Raw genomic sequence first — 25,145 nt, 5'->3', positions numbered from 1 at the left:
AGATGTAGGTAACTGATCTCTTATTACAACATCAGGCCCAGACATGAAATTTAATATTCATCTTTCCGTAAGACCCCATATATGAACAGTACATACTTCATAAGAAAATCTCCCAATTAAATTAACCTCTTTTAGAATGTCCATCCGGATTCAGTCTCAATACCAATCACCGGAACGTCACTCTCGTAATACCATCATCGTTTTAATTACACACTCACTGCACATTCATCCACAAAAGCCGGCGATCATAATGAAAAGTGCGGAAATAAGATTTCCTCATTACCCGAAGCCGATGCCGACATCGAATACCAATCGATCTTCTCGAGTTTCAATTTCAATTTACGATCTCTTCTGGATATTTTATGCCATATATACTCTTTTAATAGCAGAAATAAAAAAGAAAGAAACAGGTTGACCAATATATTTATTATTGACCACAAGTCTTAAGATCGGTTGAAGCCATTTGAAAATTAATTATAATAAATAACTCAACATAAAAAACAAACAACATCTGTAAATTGTTGGACATATAAATGGAAAGTGCAGTGGCAAATATAATAAATTCCTATTCTCAGAACGTTTCCTTGAAATGTCACATGGTGCGCTGTAGTGCGCACACGCGGCTGGACAGCACAATAAAACTGACCGAGTTTCAACTGAGAAACAAATACCTAGACAGTTGTTGGTGTTCAAATTGATTGACGTGTGTGTTATGCTATCAAGTGGCTGCTCCTTAAAATAATAACTTTACGTCTCCCTAAGGTGATATGGTTTAAATGCAAGTAAGCTGATTGATTTGCAAGTTATTCCAGTGAGCAGCACATAATTTCATCAGGGTTACCTCTATGTTGTATTGATATTGCTCGAGCATTTGTTCTCAAGATTCTAGACAAAATGTTTTTAGACTTATATAAAAAATGTCATTATTTCATAAAAACATCTTTCTTTTTATAAATTGTGCATTTTGTCACTTATTTTGACAGATGCACTTTTCAAAAACTAAACTGCGGAAGCCCTGTGTCATGCAATGACAATCTGAATGACAAACTCAAATGTTGTTTCCACTGTTTTTTTTTTTTTTTTGTTTTCTGTGTTGGTGTTTTGTTTTCAATGACATTTGAATGGTACTTCGAGAATGACATTATGTGATTTGTGTTGGGACTTTTTTGTGTCCATAGCCCAGTTAGTTACGTATGTTAAGCATGATTGTTTAGCGCCTAGTACCGATTGTTGAGCATGTGTACTTTTACTGGACATAAACCTGTGCTGCAAGTCAATTGGAATTTCATTCTTAACACGTAAGCTTGCATCCATAAGGATGGCTTCTTTGAGAATGTTCCTACTGGTTCTCTATACTTGCTACTGGATGGCGGCGTTCATCGATTAATATGATGATATCACGTCAAAAAAATTTCAAAACGGAACGGTGACGTTCAGGTGTAGACATTTTTTTCATACAAAACCGCTGTCGACAGCTTTTTTAGCCGTCGTTGGTATGAGAATGCCTTACCACCTGGACCAAGGATGTAAAGCATCTGGCCCAAAATTGTACCTATGCCAAACATCCACAATGCATAAACATCCAATATTAATCTAACCTAACCCCCGCAAAGTACATACAATTGACAGTTCAAAATATTCGTCCCACTCTGTTTGTGGGACGCGCCTAGGGCAAAAAACAGTTTTGACAAATTATGACAGATGCCATTGAGAACTCCCAGCTTATGTCAGTTGTGGACTGGGAAATGGGAAACAAACTCTTTTTGTACTGAAAACTTACTTTTTTTTTTGTTATAATTAGCATTACTTGTTTACCTTTTCCCCAGTGCAGATTGACCAATGAGAGAGAAGTGGAAAAGCCAGTATAGGAATAAACATGTCAAATAAAATAGCCCAGTTCCGATTTATGAAATCACATAAGGCATTTTCTACTGTCAGATTCGGCATGTTCTACAGTCTATAACATAGACTCTATGTTATTCGTTTTGCAACTTGTCCGTCATAAGATATCTCACTATGAATTTTTTTTTTGTAAAAGTGTTCTCACTAGTGTGTTTGAAACTCAATCACATTTTTCAAATGATAGAAAAACTATATACATTTAATTTATCTGACATAAACATTAGTGGTTTTGTGTGTATACAATTTATTTTCACAATATTCATCTTTAACCACAGATCGAAGTTGAATGTACTTAAATGTAACCGCGAATAGCTTAAACAACAACCATCATCATTGTGAAAATCTCAAGACATGGTTTTCATTTATAAAAATGCTGCGCACATAGCCAGGCCTATGCTATGCCATGGCATGAACATTGAGGTAGATCTTGACACTTGACTTTAACTTTGCGGTATCTGCGGCCCTTATTGCTTATTGCAGATTGTTGTTGTTTCTTCTCCATCTGCTTCATCCTTTTTTTCTTAATTCTTCCTTCCTTTAATGTATATAGTATAGAGAGAGGCAAATTCCTCCAGCAAACGATGTTCACTTTGAAAACCGCATCCAAAGAGTATAAAAAAACAACACTGTCTTCCATGCAGCATGCGCGCACTCTCACCACTTAATGTCACATCTGAAGTTGCATGTGCCTGGTGTGTACCTAACCTACCTAAGGATTGCAGTTCTGTCATTATCATCATCATGTTGTAGGTAGGTATACCTATAACAAAGTACAACGGGCTTGGAGGAGGCGATTGACCCCATAACGGTCCCTTTAAGTTTGCTGTGCATGTGCTGCATTGTTGTTCTGTATGCATAACGTTATTTTTTTATTTAACAACAACAACAAATGGAGTCTGTGCAAGTATAAATGCACGCGCTGTCATTTGTTTTACTGTCAAATCGACTTACATCATCACTGGGGTCTCTCTCCTCCACGTCTTGATGGTCTTGGTCGGTCGGCATGGTCGACGATGCAAGACGGGTCTCTGTGCGGGTTATTTCAAGAATCTCAGAAACTCGGACCATGGTTATATTGAGCCTCCACGATGCGAACATAGCCTCAAGATGGTTTGTAAGATTCTTTAGAAAGCATTCAGTTAATTGCAATGCGGTTACTGCATTGTTGTTCATCGCATAAATAACGTTGCTTCAGTTCAGAAGGTTACCACCACAAAGCGCATTCAAGCATCGGCTTCGAAAGAGTTTGTCTTCCAAACAGTAGTAGGTTTTAAGCTTTTTGTAGGTTGTAGAGAGAGATACCTCTCTATAAATAGAGAAGTGCCTTAAGAGTGCTGTCATTAGAAAGTACAAAAGCATTTGTTTGCTTCCATAGACATACAAACACGCAATGCATGCAGCAACAACAATGGCTACTGCTTTTACTTTATTCTACCATTTGACACAGTTTACTGTCACGCTGACAGGTCGTTCATCACTTTTACACTCCATTGGTGCATGCTAGAGTGTATAATCAACCGCAGCGGTAATTGTTTTCGTCGTTGGTCTTGGTTGCATGGCTTGGTGACTTAGCAATACACGATGGCGACATAGCAATATACACTGCATGCATAATTGACTTCACGAGAGAGGTTGGTTGTCGAAGATGAAGTAGTGTTTCGAAAACAAATTTGTTGAGACAAGTGCTCAATCTACTGGTAAAATAGTGGGTTATGTGACATTTAAAATGTCGTGCTTTATTTCGGATCGAATTTCGGGATGAAATTGGTGCTGGCACACATTATAAAGCATGCTACATATAAACAAACAAAGCAATTATATATTATTTAGATCTTGTGGGGTGTAAGTGATATGAGGCGACAGAAAAGATCAACAGACCACGTCCAAGCTAAAGAACATCATTATTATACCTAGTTTATATATTACTAAGGTGGAGTAGGTAAATGGGTCAATGTTGTTGACATTGCAATCAAGATCTTGTATAAACATCATGACATTATTTTTATTTTATAAATAGAATTGTAGGAACATGCATTTGAGAGAAGTTGTAATAAGATTAAAAAAAGAATTGAAAACTAAAAAAGAGCAAGGCCAATTTGGCATGCATCACGTCACATGAAATTTAAAACTTCAAGATTCAAGGGTAATTTAACGTGAAATCTATCAGGAAATAAAGTTTTTGATGATAACATACCTATATTAAATCATCGTGGAAAAAAGGAAGAAAATGATGTCAAAACAAAATCAAACACACCTTAAAAAAAAATTATGTTATCAAAATTTACATTTTGGGTGTTGACTTCTGCCATTTTGATCTGAACTGATTCGATGAGTGACAGTAAAAATGATTCGTTGAATGGATTCAATTTTCAAAAAATGAATTAGCCAAGTTCAGATTTCTGAACAAAATTGTTCAATAGAACCACAGTACACATAAAAATGTAATATCTTCCAAACTGACGTTGGTCGCCAAATTGTCAAATTGGCGACCAACAATTTGACGACTAATGCCAGCTACCGAATTCTTGTTTGTTTTAAATTACCGACGAAAAACGCACAAAAACCGAAAAACCACGCACACCACTAATTTTTTTCTGGGTATGTTTGATTTCATCATTTTTGATTTCCAAGTAGATTTAGAGCTGCTTTATTCTAAATCTGGTTTTGGGGCGATTTATATTCGTATGATAAATCACGTTATTTAGAGGAGATTTAGCGTAATGGCGCAAGACAATTTTTTGAATGTGTTGAATGAATTCAACTTTCAAAAAAAAATAAGCCAAGTTCAGATTTCTGTCATTTGAGAGTTCTTAGTAATAAAATCATTTAGTAAAATTACAAAAGAATTAGGTCGCGTGCAGTGATTAAGAAATTATTCATTTAATTACTTAAATTGCTTTATTTACACTTCTAAATACCTAATTTTACATATATAAGTACTGCAATTTAATTCAATTAGAGAGCTTTTCAAAATAATAAGCAATAATAAAACTGGCTCGCAAATAATTTGCCCAATCAACTTATTCAATGATCAAAGCAAATAATAAAATTCTCCTCTGCTCAAAAGCTGTCATCTTGCTTATTTATCCATCTCATTCGAATTCTTTATTATTTGCGATTTCACCTGATGATCGCAGTCGGGTTTCATGTTCATGATTTAGCCTTTAGGCTGAAAAAGATGATTTCTGACTTAAAATGAAATTATCATAATGACCGATAACGTCTGTACAAAATCAAACATCACGCAACAGAGAGAGAGAGAGACAAAATTGAATGATGCTCTGGGAAAAATAAAAACAATTTCTGTCTTATCCTTTTTCCATCTTTTTTTTTCCCAAAAAGATCGACATATTTGAGATAAATCTATATACGCTGACTTTGACGTATATAACAACGTACAAACATGACTTGAACAAAAGTAGATTTAGAGCTGCTTTATTCTAAATCTGGTTTTGGGGCGATTTATATTCGTATGATAAATCACGTTATTTAGAGGAGATTTAGCGTAATGGCGCAAGACAATTTTTTGAATGTGTTGAATGAATTCAACTTTCAAAAAAAAATAAGCCAAGTTCAGATTTCTGTCATTTGAGAGTTCTTAGTAATAAAATCATTTAGTAAAATTACAAAAGAATTAGGTCGCGTGCAGTGATTAAGAAATTATTCATTTAATTACTTAAATTGCTTTATTTACACTTCTAAATACCTAATTTTACATATATAAGTACTGCAATTTAATTCAATTAGAGAGCTTTTCAAAATAATAAGCAATAATAAAACTGGCTCGCAAATAATTTGCCCAATCAACTTATTCAATGATCAAAGCAAATAATAAAATTCTCCTCTGCTCAAAAGCTGTCATCTTGCTTATTTATCCATCTCATTCGAATTCTTTATTATTTGCGATTTCACCTGATGATCGCAGTCGGGTTTCATGTTCATGATTTAGCCTTTAGGCTGAAAAAGATGATTTCTGACTTAAAATGAAATTATCATAATGACCGATAACGTCTGTACAAAATCAAACATCACGCAACAGAGAGAGAGAGAGACAAAATTGAATGATGCTCTGGGAAAAATAAAAACAATTTCTGTCTTATCCTTTTTCCATCTTTTTTTTTCCCAAAAAGATCGACATATTTGAGATAAATCTATATACGCTGACTTTGACGTATATAACAACGTACAAACATGACTTGAACAAAAAAGAGTTTCCCATCATGTACATTGTAGGCTTGTAGCATCAGAGTATTACAGATTCAATGAATCACAATTGGTCCCCTGGGGGAAAACAATTCAATTAAATGAAATTACTTTTTGTTTCGGGCTAACGCAGCTTTTTTTATTATTGTTGTTGTTTTTTTTTTATTGCTATGGGGCACTGTCACATCTTGTCATGTCCGCATGGCGCATCGTAATATATTTAAACCACAACCTGGACTATATACATAGAAATAATGTCAGAGTGGGATACAAAATTCATTTAAAATACAAAATTCAATTGTTAATTCGTTGAATAATTCATAGATGGAATTTTTAAAGCTCTGAAGAGAATTTGTTAGATCCGACAGTTAGAATCTTTTGTTATCACATCATCTGATTTGAATATTGTTTTTTTTTTGCAAAAAAATTTTGAGAACGAGATTTGTGCAAAATCTAGTTTTTAAAGAATCCCGCAATCTTTTGTTTACATTGCCAGCTTTATATTAGTGGAAGAAATATTACTGGCAACCTTCCAAGCTTATTTTCTTTAAACGTTTATTAAAACTTTTGTATTGATCAAAATTTAAAATACATCTTCGCTGCGCAATTTTTCATATGGGGCCACCATGGCGTATACGTACTTTATGTTATAACACAATTGCACACTTTCAAGTTATTCAAAAAATTCAAAGGTTTTGCTAGTTTTTTTTTTTTGATACTAAATTAATAATATGATCTTGTGATTGATTCAACCAAAGTGCCTTCTACCGGAAATATGTTATATTTATGTAGTGGGTTAAATAAAGTTTTATAAAAGTAAATTTGAGTACAGCGCCATTTTTTTGTTTGTATCAACTCACGAAAACTCTTCCAAGTTTCGTACCAACCAGAATAATGGCATACAATTTAATAATGTGCTTTTGCTATACTACAGAAACACTTCAATTTTTTTTAACAAAATAAAACAACACTTGAGTTGCAATTTTTCTTTCGGTTTTCTGACTCATTTGTGTATGAACTTTCTTCAAAATAATTTAATTGGTTGAAAAATTATATGTTTGAATAGAAAACTCCAAAAAATAATAATGAAATAAAAAGTTTTCCAGTTCAAAAAAAAAAAAAAAAAGAAACGTTCTTGGAAGAGTTTTTTTTTTATTTTATAAACAATAATTTCATTAAAATAAACTTAAAAAAAAAAGCGCATGCGAGTTAAATTTTAATATAAATTTGATCCAATCCTGTAAAATTCCTTACGTTAATTTAATGTTGAAAAAACTTACATCTAGCATCTTTAAATTGAAGTTGAAATAACGTAGTTAAACAAATTTTTAAATTTTTGTCAGACTTTAGTTTAGAAGGTTAGGATCGATCCCCAGTGGCTGCCAATTTTTCATTTCTTTCAATTTTAATTGGTGCTTTTTTTTTAATGTTCAAACTATTTTGATTTAAAAATGTTTTATGATAGAAACCTCTTTAAACTAAAGTTGTTCTAGTTTGATTTTAAAATTATCTTATTCAACGCAAAATTATTCAGAAAAATAGTTAAATCAAAGTAGTTTTTGTTGGTTTTAAGTTGCTTTTCCCTCAGTGACCTTTCTTTTCAGTCTCTAAATTTTTGTTGGTTGGGTTGGTTTAATATAAAATATCAATTAGATAAATTATTTCTTCACGGATAGTAGTTTAAATCAACTATTTCAACTTTTTCTATTAAAATATTACGTATACGCCACCGTGACCCATATTTGTTTCGATAATTTAGTGATTTTTGTGGTACTAATCACGAATCTGTAGAGCGAAATTTCTGAAGGCAAACAATACGTAGATATGATTAACTTAAAAAGTCCGAAAATGTAAAATAGGGTGATTCAATAAAAAAAAAGTCCCCGATTTGTATTGCCTGTGGCTTTTTAGTTTGTTTTTGGAAACAAATATAAAAAAAATGAACATTTTCACGGTTTCTTATGATAAAATGAGTCAACTTTTAAGTACATAGGTACTCTACTCAATAGCCATATGTATACAATTTAGTTTTTAAATATTGTTAATAACGAAAATAATAAATATGACTTTAAAGTTTAATCATTTCCTTTTTTGTTTATTTATTTGCAGGATGTCCACCATCAGCCAGCAGAAAATGTCTGCGTTGCAGCATCGAAGGATGTATAAAATGTCCAAATCTCCTCGTAACCGACACACGCAAATGTGTCGAAGTTTGTCCATCAGGCTATTCAGACCAATGGTCATCGCATCCCGATTTTATGGGACGTGTTTGCATCACAACTGGTATATCCGGACCACTGTTAGCGGCTCTAGCCGGTCTATTTGGAGGCTTCTTTGTTTGTCTTTCATTACTAGCAGTTGCTATAGTTCTTGTAAAGCGAAAAAGACGACGAAAAACTATCAAACAGAAATTAATCAACGAAAATACAATGGACAGATCGGATTTCCTACGTCAGTTGAATGACATGCGTCCAAATGCTGAATATTTTCTAGGCATGCTCAATGACACACGACGACAGATAAGAAAACTATATCTGTCAGGTGATGCTGCAGCAGCGAATTCATATCGACCGATCGTAAGGGATCTTGCAAAGATCCTTATTCTTCTGAATCGTCCAATCGAACTCATACCAGCACCGCCACACGATTGGAATCGAATATATGCATGGTCCGAGCAAGCTCTGGATCGATATAAACCCCAGGTGGGTCAGTTGATAGATTTCTTCCAATCAAATGGTCAGAGTGATGACCCGCTGAGAGATTCTCCATACAAACAAACTACATTTAAAAATACAAACAGTCAATCGAATTCGCCGCATAAAATGCAGCTCTTCGGTTCGCTAATAAGTCTTCATGAGTTCGAAGAGCCACGGGCATCAGATCCGTTTGGCAGCAGCTTTAACACATTAAAGGGCAATCTGATAACGGATCTCAATCAGAGCTCTTTATGGCTAGAAGATGAGTTTTTTAAACTTGGTTTTCGACCGCAGGACGAAATTACGACTGAGCTGTAGTTTAAGTGTAATGTAAATTAACTTTGTATTTTATTATAATTTTTTTCTCTCAGTCAAATTTGAAAATAATCATTCATAATTTATTATTGAACTTATTTTTTGTACATATTACAATTAATTTTGCATATAAATAATAATTAAGAAAAAAAACGGTTTTACTGTTTCATAATAAGCTTATACATAAGTTAATGAGATGAAAGTTTTTGTTTCACCTTTTAAAATATATGAATTTTTTTTCATTTATTTTTCTTCGAAATGAATAATTTTTATTTAAATAACAAAAATAATAAAAAAAACTTTTTCAATTTGAAAAGAAAGTGTAAAGAAAATAATGTGTTTATTTTTTTTTAAACTGTTAAGCTTCAGTTGTTTTGAGTTGGTCAAACTATATAATCCCAAAAATCATATCTGATTTTGGTGGTCATTTACGGGCTTAATGCTGAATTATATCTTTCGTATAAAATTCGTAAAAAATTTCACCATTACATTAACACCATTTTTGTTTGCATTTTCAATAGCCACTGGTTTCATTTAGTATATTGAAATTCAAGTTTTGTTGTTTTTTGGCCGCCACATAAAATCCTTTTGTATAAAAACGTGTTCAGTTTCATTGTATTTATTTTACCTAATACGCCTACTGGAAAAGTTGTTTCGGGAACGCTGCCGTAACTCAAAAACTACAATTTAAACGACCGAAAACTAATTAAAATAAACGGATTTCAGGTAGATAAGTATGTTTTTTCACTACTATGGAAGAATAATTTCTGCGAGCGTTACAAAATATCTATTTTGGCTCTTGATTACTTCGAAAACGTTCCCGAAAAGTGCTTGTTCCTGTATTATGAGCGAATAATTTTAGTTGGATGTGAGATTTAAATTTAAAATTTATAAGTATTTTTTAGAGTCAGTAGAACTCTACACAGTTGGATTTCAGTCAGGAAATAAACGATATAATAAGGAATTCGACATAGTACATTTGCACATTTTCCAATAATCTATTGGTTCGTTTAAGAAATCTACCAATCATGTTAGGTATATGTCATGTAAAGTGAAAAAAATATTTTTTTGTAAGGCAAGTCTTGATTTCTATATTATTTCATTTAAATGTCCCAAAAACAGTTCCCGGAATACTTCAATAACTAAAAAAAAAATGAGATTCAAATGGTAAAAAACTTTTTTAATGCATTTCATGTCTTAAAAATTAAATAATATCATTATTTATATTTTTAATTAAAATTGTTGTCCCAAGAAATATAACGCATTGTACCAAAATGTCAAATTGTTAATCATCTAGAATTATCATTACACACCTTTACATATATATACATTAGGGTGGGTCAAAAAAATCGAAATTTTTTTTTTGATTTGGTACTCCGAAAAATCGATTGCTAGACCCCTCTAGAATATACACACCAAATATGAGCTCTTTATATTAATGGGAAGGTCCTCCGCTTCGCAATTTTCCATTTTTACATCAAGCTTCTACTAAAAAAAAATAATTTTTTTATTAATTCACTTCTTAGCAAATTTCTTTTCATATTCTTGAACGCTCTACAAAAAAGGCCTTATACACTTTTTTCGTTTATCTAACCGTTGAATAGATATTTGAGGTCCAAAAATCGAGAAAATCTTTAAAAATTCGTTTTTTGTTCTTAATTTTGTAACAAATTGAAAAATTATAATGATCAAACGAGCAAGACATATTCTTGTTGAAAATTGATTGCTCCACAAAAAAGGTTTTATTAACTTTTTTCATTAATCTAACCATTCTAAAGATATTCGAGGTCAAAGTTAAAAAAAAAATATAAAAACATTTTATATTTTAAAAAATTTCCAATTCACTGAAACTTCATTATTTTCAAATTAGCAAAATATATTCTTGTAGGGGCTTAAACGTTCTACAAAAAATTCCTTGGAATGAAATTGATTGCTTTAACCGTTTAGAAGATTTTTGGACCTCAAATATCTATTCAACGGTTAGATAAACGAAAAAAGTGTATAAGGCCTTTTTTGTAGAGCGTTCAATTTCCTACAAGAATATGAAAAGAAATTTGCTAAGAAGTGAATTAATAAAAAAATTATTTTTTTTTAGTAGAAGCTTGATGTAAAAATGGAAAATTGCGAAGCGGAGGACCTTCCCATTAATATAAAGAGCTCATATTTGTTGTGTATATTCTAGAGGGGTCTAGCAATCGATTTTTCGGAGTACCAATTCAAAAAAAAGAATTTCGATTTTTTTGACCCACCCTAATATACATACATATTCAGTGCACGTTATGAGTTTCAGTATCAGCGATTTTCTGTTAAAAAGAATTTCGTTTACTCTAATCGTTATTGTGCGATTATTAAGCTTTTAAAAGAGATATATATAATCGGCCTTATCACGAATTCCACTCGTATCGGATATTTGCTACGATTCACGAAAAAACAATCACAAAATCCGTTCGTAGTGTCGCTTTGTATGAAATTTTCCATTACGAACGATTTCTGTGTTTTTTTTTTCGGGAATTGTAAAAAATTTCCGATACGAATGGATAATGTCGAATTCCTTTCAATTTTTAGAATCGCCTCAAAAAAATGGAATTTTTGGTGTTAAAAAGGAACATGAAAACAAACCGAATTCTTTTTGCGATTGTGTGTGTGTCATTTGACAACAATTTTTACACGAACGTCAAGCTGAAATCAAAACAATTTCTGTAAAATAAAACCAAAGGTTCCTTTGATCAATAATTTTGTTTATTTGCTTCGGTAATATAAATTTAATTTAATCCAAATCAATAGGAAATTGCAGATATTATTAAGATCTGAATGAAGATGAAGTAAAAGGTTAATTATTTGGCCGTATGCTGTGGTTTTACAGAGAAAAAAATTTCCTGAAGATAATCACGAGAAGAAAAGTCACAGTAATTTGACTTTTTCACAAGAACTATGCCAAGAAAAATTATATTTTGATCGCACATTGTTTTTTTTTTATTTATTTCATAATTTTCCGCAATAAAAATACGATATTCCATTATAATTTATTCCTTATTTGAAGTTAGTATTCCCAAATAAACAAACAGCACGAAGGAATCTTTCAGCTTGACGTTTGAGAAATGTCAAATGTTCCAAGTGTGTGTGCAAATCCGTGTAAATCTCTCAAAAAAGAGGGATTAAAAAAAATTCGAATTCTTCTTCGTTTGAGGCGATTTTTTTTTCTATGGAACATGATTTTCAGAAAAAATTCGCTTCGAGATCGCCGAAAATTCGATTTTTGCATTGAAAGGAATTCGACATAAGGCATAAATATTTTCGGGGGATGCTTGAGGGCATTTATTGTTAATGGTTTGGAAATTTTTCTTAGAAAATATTTCTAAAGGTCCCGAAATATTGTTATTAATGTTTTCAAAACTGTTTTTAAACATTTAGTTATTATTTTAGCTTCTCAGTTTTCTTAAAAATCTACTTAAAACAAAAGATTGATAGTGGTTGTCACAATCAATAATTCAGTATTTTTTTGTATCACAAAAATTCAATACTTACAAAACATAATAATTTAAACATTATATCGTCGGCTTAAAGTGAAAAGCGGCTAACTCCACTTTTATAGATAGATATAGATTTTCTTAATGTTAGCTTAAATCGAAAAGTTACAGGCCCAATTTATTCACTCTCCATTATGTTTAAAGTCCCTATTAAAAATCTATCAAATCACATACAAATTTTATAACTTCCCGTTTTTAATGAAGACTTTAAGTTTAATGGAGTTTGAATAAATTGGCCCTAAGTCGACGAAATTTTATTTAAAATAAAACTTTTACAATATGAAACAAATTTAATAAATGCTTTAAATACTTTATTCATTCCATTCCATTTAGTTTGCTCAAAACAAGCCATTTATCATTATAACAATTTAACAAAAAAAAAAAAAATTAATAATGCATGTCATAATTTTATTTTGCGAAAAAAGTACCTACATAATAATTTATTATAAAAATAAATATCTTAAGTGGCAAATAAATATGTAGAGTTAAACTTATATACACAAATAAGCAGATGATTCAACGAGAAAAATGGAATGAATGTTATTGTTTTTCATTTTAATTTAATTTTAATTAATACATATTAAGAAACAAAACATCGCAATAAAGTTGTAAAATTATTGTTTTTTTTTTAATGTACAATACATATTCTTAAGTTAAATAAAAAATTTATTGGAAACTCAATGCGCTAGTCAAATAATAAATTTAATTTAATCAATATATCCGAAAAAGACAAAACAACATTTAAGTAGATCAAATTTTATTTGATAAGTAATGATTAAATAAAAACGAATATAATATTATAACTAAGATTAATAAATAAGAAATAAATAAAAATAAAACTGTTGGTTTTTCTTAATGTTATTAAATTTAAAAAAATAACGGTAAGTTAAAGAATGCAAAAATTGCAAAACTATTAAATAAGGTGATGGAAATAGTAATAAGTCAACTGAACACAGTCGGAGTTTAGAAAAAAACGGGGAAGAAATTTACTCCGATAGATAGTAATAGAATAGAAATCTATTCCGAATAGAATCAACATTTTCTGCTTCACTGGGTTTCCTTGTTCGCCACCAAAATTTTTAGTACAAAAAGAAATTTTCAGAAAAAGGCGATTTTTTGGAAGTGAACAAATTTCGCTTGGAATTCACAACAAAGAAAAGTGAAATTCAGATTTTCAGAATTTTGTTCAAGTAACACTCAGAATTTCTTCTACCTCCATGAAGCGATTTGTTTGAAGTTGAGATAAACAAAATTCCTACCAGCGAACATGTGGTTTCTCATGCATCCTAATACCAAAGTCTGCAAGGTTTTATTTGCGAAAAACGCAGTTACTAGCGTTAAAAAACGCGATTTTACAATCTAAGTGTGATGTGTTGAAGAACTACTGTTAATTCACTTTAAGGGCTTTTATGTATGACAATTCAACTTAATTGATTTGTCTTTCCGAAATTTGAACTTTAGTTAACTGGCTTCTGTGACGATTTATTTTTAGGTAAACGAACTTAGATTGTACATATGAAAGAAGATAACTAGTTTCTCGTGACAAGACCGTCGCAGTTGGACAGATTGATTTCATGTTATCAGGTTGTAGCTTCTATTCTTAATCTTTAGGCGATTAGAGTTTTGATGATCTTCACTGACTAGTTCAGTACCACATAGAAGAATGCGTTAGAGCTTAAATCAATGTTAATGTGCATAGAATTTTTTTTAAATCGCTCACGTTCAAAAACGCTTTAACAAGCTTTAAAGTTACTAATCGGTCTTTAAAAAATAAAACACAAAACAAAACATAATTCGTAGAAAATAGTTTTCGATTTCTTATTTCATTTGAACATTTTGTTTAACCTTAATCTCTATTCAAGCATAATATACGGATTTTTTGTGGTTTTGTCTTAAGGCAAATAAAATGGGCAAATATAAAAGTTGTGAATATAAAGTGAAATTTAACATAATATTTTTTGTATTTTCTGTATGATTTAATCATAATTCAAACTTAACACCTGTCAATCGTCATCATAATCATCGTCCTCAGATTGTGCGTCATCAGTTTTGTCATTGGTTGTTAAAAATTCATCAACGTATTTTCTCTCGTTAACCAATTTTGAGAGCTCTTCAGCATCATAGCCAATCAACATTTTCAAGTCACAATCGAACTTGTAGGCAAATCTCTTTCCAGAAACTTTTGATATCATATCGCCATCATAATAGTATCTCAGGGCACGTGACAGCTTTTCATAATTCATCGCTGGTTTGTTTTTCTTTACACCCCAGAGACGGGCAACACGCTCTGGATCCAAGAGTTTAAATTCACCCTCCGTGCCAACCCATTGGATGATACCTGTGTGCTCGCAGTCGGTTAGGATTTCCAATAAAAACTGCCAAAGCTGCATTTGGCCATTGTTACCTGATCCACCTTGACCGTTTACCACACAAATGCTCTTGTTGTTGTAACTTGGAGTTTTTCGCATGATTTTCTGCTCTCGGTGTGCCGGCGAACTATTACTATCTGAGTATTCTTCTCGCTCGGCTTTTGGCACAACGGACACAACTACAGATACAAATTTACATTCCTTCAGGAGCTGCAGATGAGTCCAGAAGACATTTCCCTGATCGTTGGGAACCTTTTTACGAAATTCTTCGTGTGTTAATGAACAAAGCTGTTCCCCAGTTATATTCCAGTCGACTCTACTGATGTCAGTCTTAAAATAAAATACAAATATTAAATTATAGAAATACAAAACATTGTAATTATTAAAAATGCTACCAAATTGAACTGCCGCACTGCCCATTGGAGCCAGTGTTTTACATGTGGCACAGTCCAGTCAGTGGGATCTTCGGGAATTTTCAATCGAGTTTGTTCTTTTTTGAACTTTGTGTCCAGCGCCCAATTGAGGCATGGCTTTTGTTTTTGTTCATTTGTGGATTCCTGTTCTTCCGTTGCCTCATCACCAGAATCACTGTCTTCATGTTGCTCGACTTTAGCATTTTTCGCAGACAAATTAGCCTGATTTCCAAGGGTTTCTAAATTTAAAGTAAACCTCATTAAAAATGTATGTAAATTTATAATTTGGTCAATTTGACTCTAGGCTTTTATTGAAAATTGGATTTGACAAAAATAAATCTCTTTTTTTTTGTGATTATCTTAAATACACTTATAGCCTGTTAATCATCGTGGGTCAATTTGAACCACATAACATGTGACAAGAACGTTTATTAAAAAAATTGGTTGGACAAGAGGATTCAGACTCAGAGTGTTTTAAAGCTCGATCTTTCTAGTTTTTTTTTTTTTTTAAATTACAATACATTTTTTTTTCAAACTACGGCTCAATCTTATTGAATACCAAAAAATTTTTTTTTTAATTTTTCAAGTTTGTTTTTGTCTAAAAACTTCGATCTTAGCCACTTTATTGATCATATTTCTTCATTCAGCTTAAATTTTCTTTTTTTTTAAGTTTAATACGAATATTTCCACGCTCAGATATCGAATTTTGAACGGAAGAGGATCTTTTTGTTTTTAACCATAAATATCTCAGAAACCGCTGATTGCACATCATAAATTAAAGAATGATTAAATTTCCCACAAAAATCATGTATGGGTTTTTGAAAAAAAAAAATTTGTTATTTCTTGCAATAATTTGAAAAATCAATAAAAACGGTCTTTTGTGGTTTTTAGGATAATCGGATGCTTAGTTGAAAGTATTGAGAAAACAGTAATGTTATTGTGCCTTTTACGGTTGAATATGCCCACAAAGTTTCGATTCAATCCATCAAGATGTTTTATTCGATCGAATTTTTGCAAAAAAATGAAAGGATCACAATAAAATATTTTTTTGTCAATTTTCTATGCACTTCTATTGAAAAAATAAATAAAAATAAATGTTTCATTGAAATTTCTCAATATTAAAAAGTTCGAGCTTTAAAACCCTTTTTTTTTAGTGCGACCAATTTTATGAGAAATACAGTTACTTGAAAAACCCCAAAAAACTTGGAATATTTTTGTATTCCCTAGTTTTTCCCGCTAGTTTATATGATCAAATAAATAAACGAACACAAATTTCAATTAATACCAACTAAAATAATTGAATGCAAATCTTACCTTTATATTAGGGTGATATTTTGCTGTCGACCATTATTTTTTATTTTCATTATGTTTTCACCAAAAAAAAAAAGTTCCCTCAAAATACGAGCCCTTCAAATTAATATTAGGATCTTGCTCTTCGCTTGTGAAGATTACGATATAAACTTGTCTAGTTGTAGACGAGATTGAGCTCTTTTCGAAATCTCATTTATTTCAAAATTTACTAAACAATTGAACCTTATAAGTTGTGTAAGATAGTTACACCATTTATAACTCGACAACGGGTGAGTCAATTTTTATGATTTTTGTTTTACTGAAATCGTCTTCCTTCCGAAAAGCAGAATAGTCATTTAAACAACGGAAAATGAAGGACAAACATTTAGGAAAAATCATTTTCTTATGTGTACCTACATTTTGTATAGAGCGACTTTTTCGATAATATTTCGGAAACGGAAATTAGTAATTTTTATGATTTTTTTTTTCGCTTTGTATTCGTGAAGACATTGCGGAGTTTTTTTGAAACTTCAACTTCATCTTGGGTTGGTACCAAATAATGAATTTTGAATAAAATTAATGACCAAAAATCGTTAGAAATGACAGCTAAATTTCCATGGAAATGTATTGCCAATACCAATAGATTTCATGACTATGTTCGTTTCCATGTTTGAAATAAAAGAAACATTCCGAGAGATTTTTTTATCCACGATACCCCCAAGATGACCTTACATAAATTTGCACTTGAAAAAATAACAAAGGGAAATAATCTTAAAAATTTGACGATACAATTAACCAAATTTTATAGCATACTACATGGAATCTGATATAAATTTTTAGCTAGAAAATAAAAAAAAATTACCTAAAGTTATAAAATATTGCAGAAATGGCTATCTCGTTGTTCTTAATTTGAGTGTGGAAATGCAACAATGAAACTTTAGGACTATTTTAAGCTGAAAATACAAAGGAATTCGCGTAATATTTCTTCGGAGTTTGAATGAAAGTGGAGGCATCGTTTGAGTTATGACAATGAATTTTAATGAACTAAACATATTGGACACGTTCTAACAGTTAAAATAAAGCTATCGGATAGCTCTTTGTTGTTGTAAACAATGTTAAAATTTAGCAAAGAAACGAACCATTTTCTGACAGCCCTGGAAAAGTTGTTCACTCTACATCAGAAGAAATAGACTTTAAACTACTTGACGTGCATAATAGTCCAGTAATTTTAGGTTTTATCTGCGGAAAAATTCCTACTGGGCTGAATTTTGGTATACAGCTTAATGACGGCTTTGTTATGAAGATGTGAAAAATCGACATTGATATCGTGTCCGCGTTAAGAGTTGTAGGGGTCAAAAGGTCACGAAAAGTTTTTCGCAAATATCTCGCGACTATTCATGTATACCAAAAATCAGCCCAGTAGGAATTTTTCCGCAGATTGGGCTTAAAAATCACTAAAATGACTGGGCTATAACTAGAAGCAGCTGGATAAGGTTTGATATGGCCTCCAGTGCCTCCACTTGTTGGTTGGTTGAGTCACAAATTCACAGTCCACTGTGGCGCAACATGCATGCCTATATTAAAACTTCAGCATTTATCCCATTTGGCAGGTCAGAATCAAGATCGTTCAAAAATACAGTAAATAGTGTAAAAGAATAAACATATTTAAAGTTCTAAACAAATTCAATACAAAAAAAAAACTTCTTCTAAGCTTTTTAAGTGAGATAGGCAACAAGGATCTACAACTCGTTATTTTTTTGATTGGTCAAAACAAACTCATAATAACATACATTTTAGCTCCGATACAAACTGTAGAAAAATTTAGCCGAGCTAAAGTTTATCTGAGCATCTTATCGATAATTTCTATGGGATTTAGAATTTATCTCTGATCTGGGTACTAGGCTTTAAGCTCTCAAAATTATAAAAAATGTCGAGGGCCGCAAAGTTATTCGTTGTGGGCCGCGTGCATGTTAACATGCATGCTATACGACATGAGTGTTTGCCAAATTGTGACATATTTTTTCCCCACGAAATCTTACATTAGGTATCTTAAAATATCACAAAGGGTTTTTTATGCAAATATATCGATCATTTACTTGAACACCGTCATAACTCAAAAAAACTTGTTTTTCAGGAAACGAGTTTTAAATTTTAGTATCGATCAATTTTTGTATGTAAAAAGTTAGTTTTTAAAACAAAACTAGTGCTCCTTCTCCGTCAGTTTTTAAAGCTTAGAAATGACTTTCTGCGGGATTAAAGACAACTTTATTCCAATAACTTCTGCATTCGTGATTTTTGAGTTATGACACTATAAAAGTTAATGAGCGGTTATATCAGTGCCCCCTTATGCATTAAAGAAGAGGGCAATAGTGCACTTTGTGATAAAAAAATTAAACGTCATAGTTGATAAACAACAATTTAAACAAGTACTAGGGTACCTAAATTTATGTTTGTGAACAGTATTCGAGAAATTAATGCATCAATTCCATATATTTCTTTTGTGTCGCCAGATATTAATGTCAATACTAGCTTTACGTTCAGTTTCTGTAATGCAAGTTCACTATACACGGTAGTTAAAAATTTAAATAATAAAAAGGATATATTTGGACTCAACAGAGAAATGATATTTCAATCAATCGAAATTATCGGTCCGGTTCTTATAAAATTGATAAACACTTCGCTTGGCACAGGTAAATTTCCTGAAACATGGAAGGAATCGTTGGTTGTTCCAGTTAAAAAGATTAGTAATACAATTAAATGTGAAGAATTTACACCAGTGAATATGTTGCCAACGTGTGAAAAGGTATTGGAAAAAATTGTTGCCGATCAATTTCAAAATTACTTGGAGGATAATAATTTGTTGATTGAAGAACAATCGGGATTTAGAAGAGGTCATTCATGTGAGACTGCGATTAATTGTGTTGTGTGGAAATGGAAAAGACAAATTGACTGTGGAAATTCGATGATAGCTGTGTTTTAGGACTTAAAAAGAGCATTTGAAACTATTGACAGAGATATATTGTTAAGAAAACTATGGTTGTATGGTGTGCGTGGGCGTGAAATAGAATGGTTTAAATCTTATTTAACAAATAGAAGTCAAAGAACTAAAGTAAATGACGAAATATCTAATCCAATCGGTAATGATCTGGGTGTACCCCAGGGTTCAGTGTTGGGGGTATTTCTTTTCCTTTTGTATATGAATGACTTTAAAAAATGTCTTAAATATTGTAGTATTAAGCTTTTTGCGGATGACAGTCTTATTTATATTTGTGGAAATGATAGTGAAAGAATGTGCGAGAGACTGAATGAGGACTTGAGAAGAGTTGATATTTGGTTAAAAATGAACAAACTTAAGGTGAATGTGATCAAGACTAAATGTATGAAATTTAGGGTCAGCAATGATATTGACGTGTGTATGGATGGTGTGTCGTTGAGCTGTGTTGAGAGTATAAAGTACTTGGGTGTTATTATTGATAATAAGCTTAATTTCAAGGAACATGCGAGTCATATTTGTTCAAAAATCTCCAAGAAAACATATTTTTTGAGTAGAATACGAAAAAATTTAACATTTGATGCTTCTGTTCTTTTGTATAATACACTGGTTAAAATACACTTCGATTATTGCTCTACTCTTCTGTTCGGTTCGAATGCTGATGTTAAATTAAGACTCCAAAGATTACAAAACAAAGGTATGAGAATAATCTTAAAGATGAATATTTACAATCCTGTTAGTGCTATGCTTGAATGTTTGAAGTGGATGAGTGTTAAACAAAAGCTGACATATGCTACAATGGTTTTTATCTTCAAAATGTGAAATGGAATGCTGCCGGAATATATCTCGGATGGAATCTTAGAAGTAGCGCAAGTTCAACCGTACAGTCTACGGAATAGTAACAACCTGAGGCCAGAACGCTGTCGTTTAACCAGAACACAAAACTCCATTATATATGACCAAGAAGCCTCAAAGGCCCATTCTGCTCCAGTTTTTCTTTTTGAATCAGTAACTAAACCAGACCTTCTACGTTTCATCAATACCTACTTAAAATCAAAATTTTTATATGAATGGTCTACCTATAACCACCATTATGCTGCCATTAACCCGGAAAGAAGCCGATTAATTCTCCCTACCACAACTTCAAAATCCATGAATACAAGCTTCATAAGACTACGTATTGGGCACACAATTTCTACTCATCAACATATTCTTCGTAAAGAACAACCGCCTATTTGCCCAGCTCGCAACTCACGCATCGATATCAACCACATTATAAATACCTGCTCAGCTTCAACAACACATCAACCTTTTGATTCCAATCTCTCCATCCGCCAAACTCTACATAGCCCCAGTCATGACAACATACATAAAATATGTAGTTATCTACAAAAAAATAAATATGATAATAATATATTTTCTATAAAATATCTTATATCTGTAAAATATCTAATACCTATACAATCCTATTATTGAATACTTATAATTTTTTTTTCTTTTTCAAAATATGAAGTTAAAATTAGATTTAAATTTAGATTTAAGTACGTATTTGAATGTTAAACCACCTCAGAGCCGGAAGTCTAAGCAACTTGAGCTCGTTTTCTTTATACACTCCTGCTCAAATTTAACGCACATCATATTTATTTTACAGAAAATTCCTACTATTACTTTGTCTCACAGTATCGTGGTAATTTTCTCAAATAAGACAGGAGTGATCTTAAATTGAAGGTATGGAGTAAAATGTTTGTGGGGAAGATTTGGAGAGATATAAGATAAGTCTATCTGTCAACCCGCTAACCTTTTAGAGATGAGTCATAAATTTTCATGAAGTAAACTCTGCTTTACAACACCTACGGAGTTAGTGAGCTCTCCTAGACCTACTTTAAATACCCAAAAATACTTGACTGATATCCTCGAACACCATGCGGTTCCAATCACCCCTAGATTTGGTCCACAGTTCAGTCTGATGCACGATAATGCATGCTAGAGTGGTTTGAAAATATCTTCAAGATTAAAATATGCCACCCTTGAATTGACCACATAGATATTCGGATTTGAATTCAATAGAACATGTCTAGGAAATGTTGAAAAAAGTGCATTTGCGGCCGAAATCCACCTCCAAGCATTCTTGATCCACAGAAAATTGGAGTGAAAGAAAAGTTACAATAAAACCTTCAAATGTTAATTCGTGGAATGAATAGATGACTCCAAGTTGTCATAAGCGCTAGAGGAGACAATGCCAAGTATTGAATAAAATTATTGGAAAGAACTGTCACGTGCTTCCATTTTTAAAAATTTTTTTTCTTAAAAAACAAAAATTATTTTAATATCAGTTTTCAGACCTTAAATTGCTAAATTTGGTTCATCTTTCTTTTGGTTGATAATACTGTTGCAGTTTAGCATTTTTCTGACTTGCTTAATAATAACCAAACACAAAAAAATACAACAAATAATTTAAAAGCCATTTTAAATAAGATGTAGGGGTATGACTAAAGAAGAAAAAAGTGTGCGTTAATTTTGAGCAGGAGTGTATTAGCACTATAATTTTAATTATATGTTAATAAATTATAATAATAATAATAATTATTTTAACAACCTCCCCACCGTTATAAAGAGTGAAAACAGAACAATCAAATTCAAAAAAAAGCTTATTAATTTCATTAAAAATGATATCACGTGGTAAAAATACAATTTATATGACAATTATATGCAATCGTTTATTTTAAAGTTATATAACTAATAATCTTTGTTTCTTTCATAACTTAATCTAGGGCTAGGGATTTAAATAGAGCCCAATCTTCTGAAGATGGGTACTCTTGGCCTAATCCAGGATGGTATGCAGAAACTCTATTATATTTTTTCGATTGCGCCATTTGTCGGATATAACCCTTAGAAAAACCCTTAATTGAATAATCATATTTTTCATAAATTTTCAAATAACTGAAAAGACTTGTTGCACTTCCGCCAAACATAACCCTTCATCCCCTCAAAACTAAGAATCATTTTTTTTTGTCTTACCTAAAGCAGCATCCGTTGGCTTGAGAACATCAACAATGTTGATACGCTGATTGATTGTCTGGATTTGTACGTTAATCTGAACCAGACCTTCACCTTTAACGCACTGGTCGACGAGATTTTTATGAGGTTCAAGCTGTTTTGTGTAAAGAAATGAATTACAATAAAAATAAGTATTTTTTAACAAAATTAACTTACAATTTGTGCATCTTGAAGCCAAAAGCTGTACTTTTTCAGCTCAACACCAATTTTTTGTTCCAAGAGTGTTCTATAAACAAAAGATTGCAAATTATCCCAGATTAAACCAAAAACTTTTCAACAAAATTTACTTTAATGAACTAAGTGGTTCCCGAATATCCATATGCAAAATGATAATATCATCGGGTTCGTTTTCTTCATCGTGATCGCCCATAAAGAGATTGTCCTGTTGAAATATTTCACCGGAAATAATTCCATCTATGGAAGCAGGAAAAGGATTTGTGTCCATCAAGCAAATACACAGAAATAACAAAAACACAGGAAAATGAAAACAACGAAAGATAAACAAATATGGAAGATGGAATATATTTACCCAAGTCAGATCCGTTTTCGAAGCGAGATAAAATGTCTTCTGATAAATGTTCACTTAAGTCTTGTGAATCCATTTTATAATATGTTAAAAGTGGTTTTTATTTAATTTATTAAGATTTTTTTAAACATTTTTGTATTTGGTAAATAAATTAATTTAATACACAAGCACGAGTTATGTCGTTTTCCAAAATTCAAGGAGTGACACTCCTAGCTATATAATCACTCCAAAAGGAGTGATTTCAAATTCCAAAATTGAAAAAGGAGTGAATTTTTGGAGTGAATTCTTCACTCCCAAAATTTTGAAGGAGTGACGGAGTGATTACCAATACTTCTACATTTGACTTCATTAACTGCTTGTCAAATTGTTGGGTGGTTGTTTTAACTTTTTTTGTGAAGGAAATTATATTTATTTACAAAAAAATTCAATAAAGTATTGTAAAAAATCACTAAAAGTGAATTTAAAAGATTGTGTTATTATTTTATTCATTATTTCGTATTAAAAAAACACATGCAAAGCAAACGTCAAATCACTCCACTTGTCAAATTCTTCGTGAACAAATTCCAAAATTGCACGAAAAAGGAGTGATTCACTCCCATAATTTTGGAAAACGACATTAAAAATGTCAATTTTGGAAAATGTCGAATCGAAGCGGAGTTTTGTGTGATTGGTATAAAATGAATGTATTCAGATAACAAAAATTGTGCAAAATGTACAGCAGATGTTTTGGTAGAGTTCAGTATAATAAATTATGAAACTCAGCGCCAGTAGTTGTACAAAAATGTGGTTCTGGTTCAGTCTTGGTTTAGGAATTTAATTTGCCGATTTCGGCGGCTAGGCCCAAGTATAATAGGCATAAGATTGCATGGGCTTATGTCAAAATCGAACGAACTGCGTCGTCCTGTTTCTGAAAACATGAAGAGTAGCCATAATGAACATACGCGCGCATAGCCTTCTGTGACAATTTACATTTATGTTTTCCATAATATTTGCAAAAAACCCGTTTAATTACAAACAAATATTTTTTAAATTGTTTTTATTTAATTCAGAATTCGTGTATCACATTTTTATTAAAGCCTGGTACGCTGCTCGAGCTAAAATTTAGCTGAGATAAAATTCCCATACAAGTTATCGATAACTTGTATGGGATCCATTTTATCTCGGCTAAAAATTTTCGATAATTTGTATGGGAGCTAAAATTTAGCGCGAGCAGCGTACCAGGCTTAAGTGAAAATTCATTTAATTTTTCCATCTCCCTTGCATCTATGTTGTTTACATTTTTTTCTGAGAAATTTACTCAAATGCTTAACGAAAGTTAACGAAGCATGCATATGCGCATTTTGGCTATCACATAAGAATTGTGTATGTTCGACAACTCACTCATGCCATTTTGACATAAGCCCATATGTGTGCATATGCCTATTAAAGTTGGGCCTTTAGAAATAGAGACAAGATGCACCTCTGCGCTGCATTCAGATTTTTCTTTCATAAGAGCCCGTGTTAATTTATTTTGCTGCAGGAAAAAAATGGACGTCTGTTTTGACCATAATTAAATGTGTCGAAATTTGATATGGGTTTGACAGTTTGTGTACCAGATTTCTCATTTTATGAGGTTTATCCAGAGTTTACACCGTTGCATGAATACTCCTATTGTTTCTGCATTATTTTTTGAATTTTTCTATTTCGGGAAATCATCACAAAATCAGTTTGTAAATTTTCACTTTTGTACTTTTTGTGTAGTTACGCAACTATCACAACAGCTTCTGTAAATTGAAATCTCACAGGTATTAATTTTCATAGAGCTTTGTTGCATACAGCTTGCTTCAGAATTTAATTGTAGCTTTTCGGCGTAAGT

The 25,145-nt window shown here is 31.8% G+C and overlaps 2 protein-coding genes across 2 annotated transcripts in view; one reads left to right on the top strand and one right to left on the bottom strand.

Moving 5' to 3' along the window:
- LOC129916718 (uncharacterized) overlaps positions 1-9,308 on the top strand; it is a 103,755-nt gene extending 94,447 nt beyond the window's left edge. Inside the window, exon 2 of the mRNA XM_055996827.1 lies at positions 8,215-9,308. Coding sequence (XP_055852802.1) covers positions 8,215-9,119 — 905 coding nt within the window. The 3' untranslated portion in view covers positions 9,120-9,308. The remainder of the gene's footprint in view (positions 1-8,214) is intronic.
- Positions 9,309-14,435: 5,127 nt separating this feature from the next.
- On the bottom strand, positions 14,436-23,950 carry LOC129916715 (DNA-binding protein Ets97D). The gene is made up of 7 exons (XM_055996824.1): positions 23,910-23,950; positions 23,294-23,467; positions 23,052-23,178; positions 22,921-22,990; positions 22,726-22,858; positions 15,408-15,664; positions 14,436-15,342 (listed from the first exon to the last, which is right to left on the bottom strand). The coding sequence occupies exons 2-7, from the start codon at positions 23,364-23,366 to the stop codon at positions 14,647-14,649; spliced, it is 1,356 nt and encodes a 451-aa protein (XP_055852799.1). The 5' UTR covers positions 23,367-23,467; positions 23,910-23,950; the 3' UTR covers positions 14,436-14,646.
- Between the last annotated feature and the right edge of the window lie 1,195 nt (positions 23,951-25,145).

This window comes from Episyrphus balteatus, chromosome 3, assembly GCF_945859705.1.
Source record: "Episyrphus balteatus chromosome 3, idEpiBalt1.1, whole genome shotgun sequence".
NCBI classification, from domain to species: domain Eukaryota; kingdom Metazoa; phylum Arthropoda; class Insecta; order Diptera; family Syrphidae; genus Episyrphus; species Episyrphus balteatus.
The sequence above is the reverse complement of the archived record's forward strand: the minus strand, read 5'-3'. Positions and strand labels throughout refer to the sequence as shown.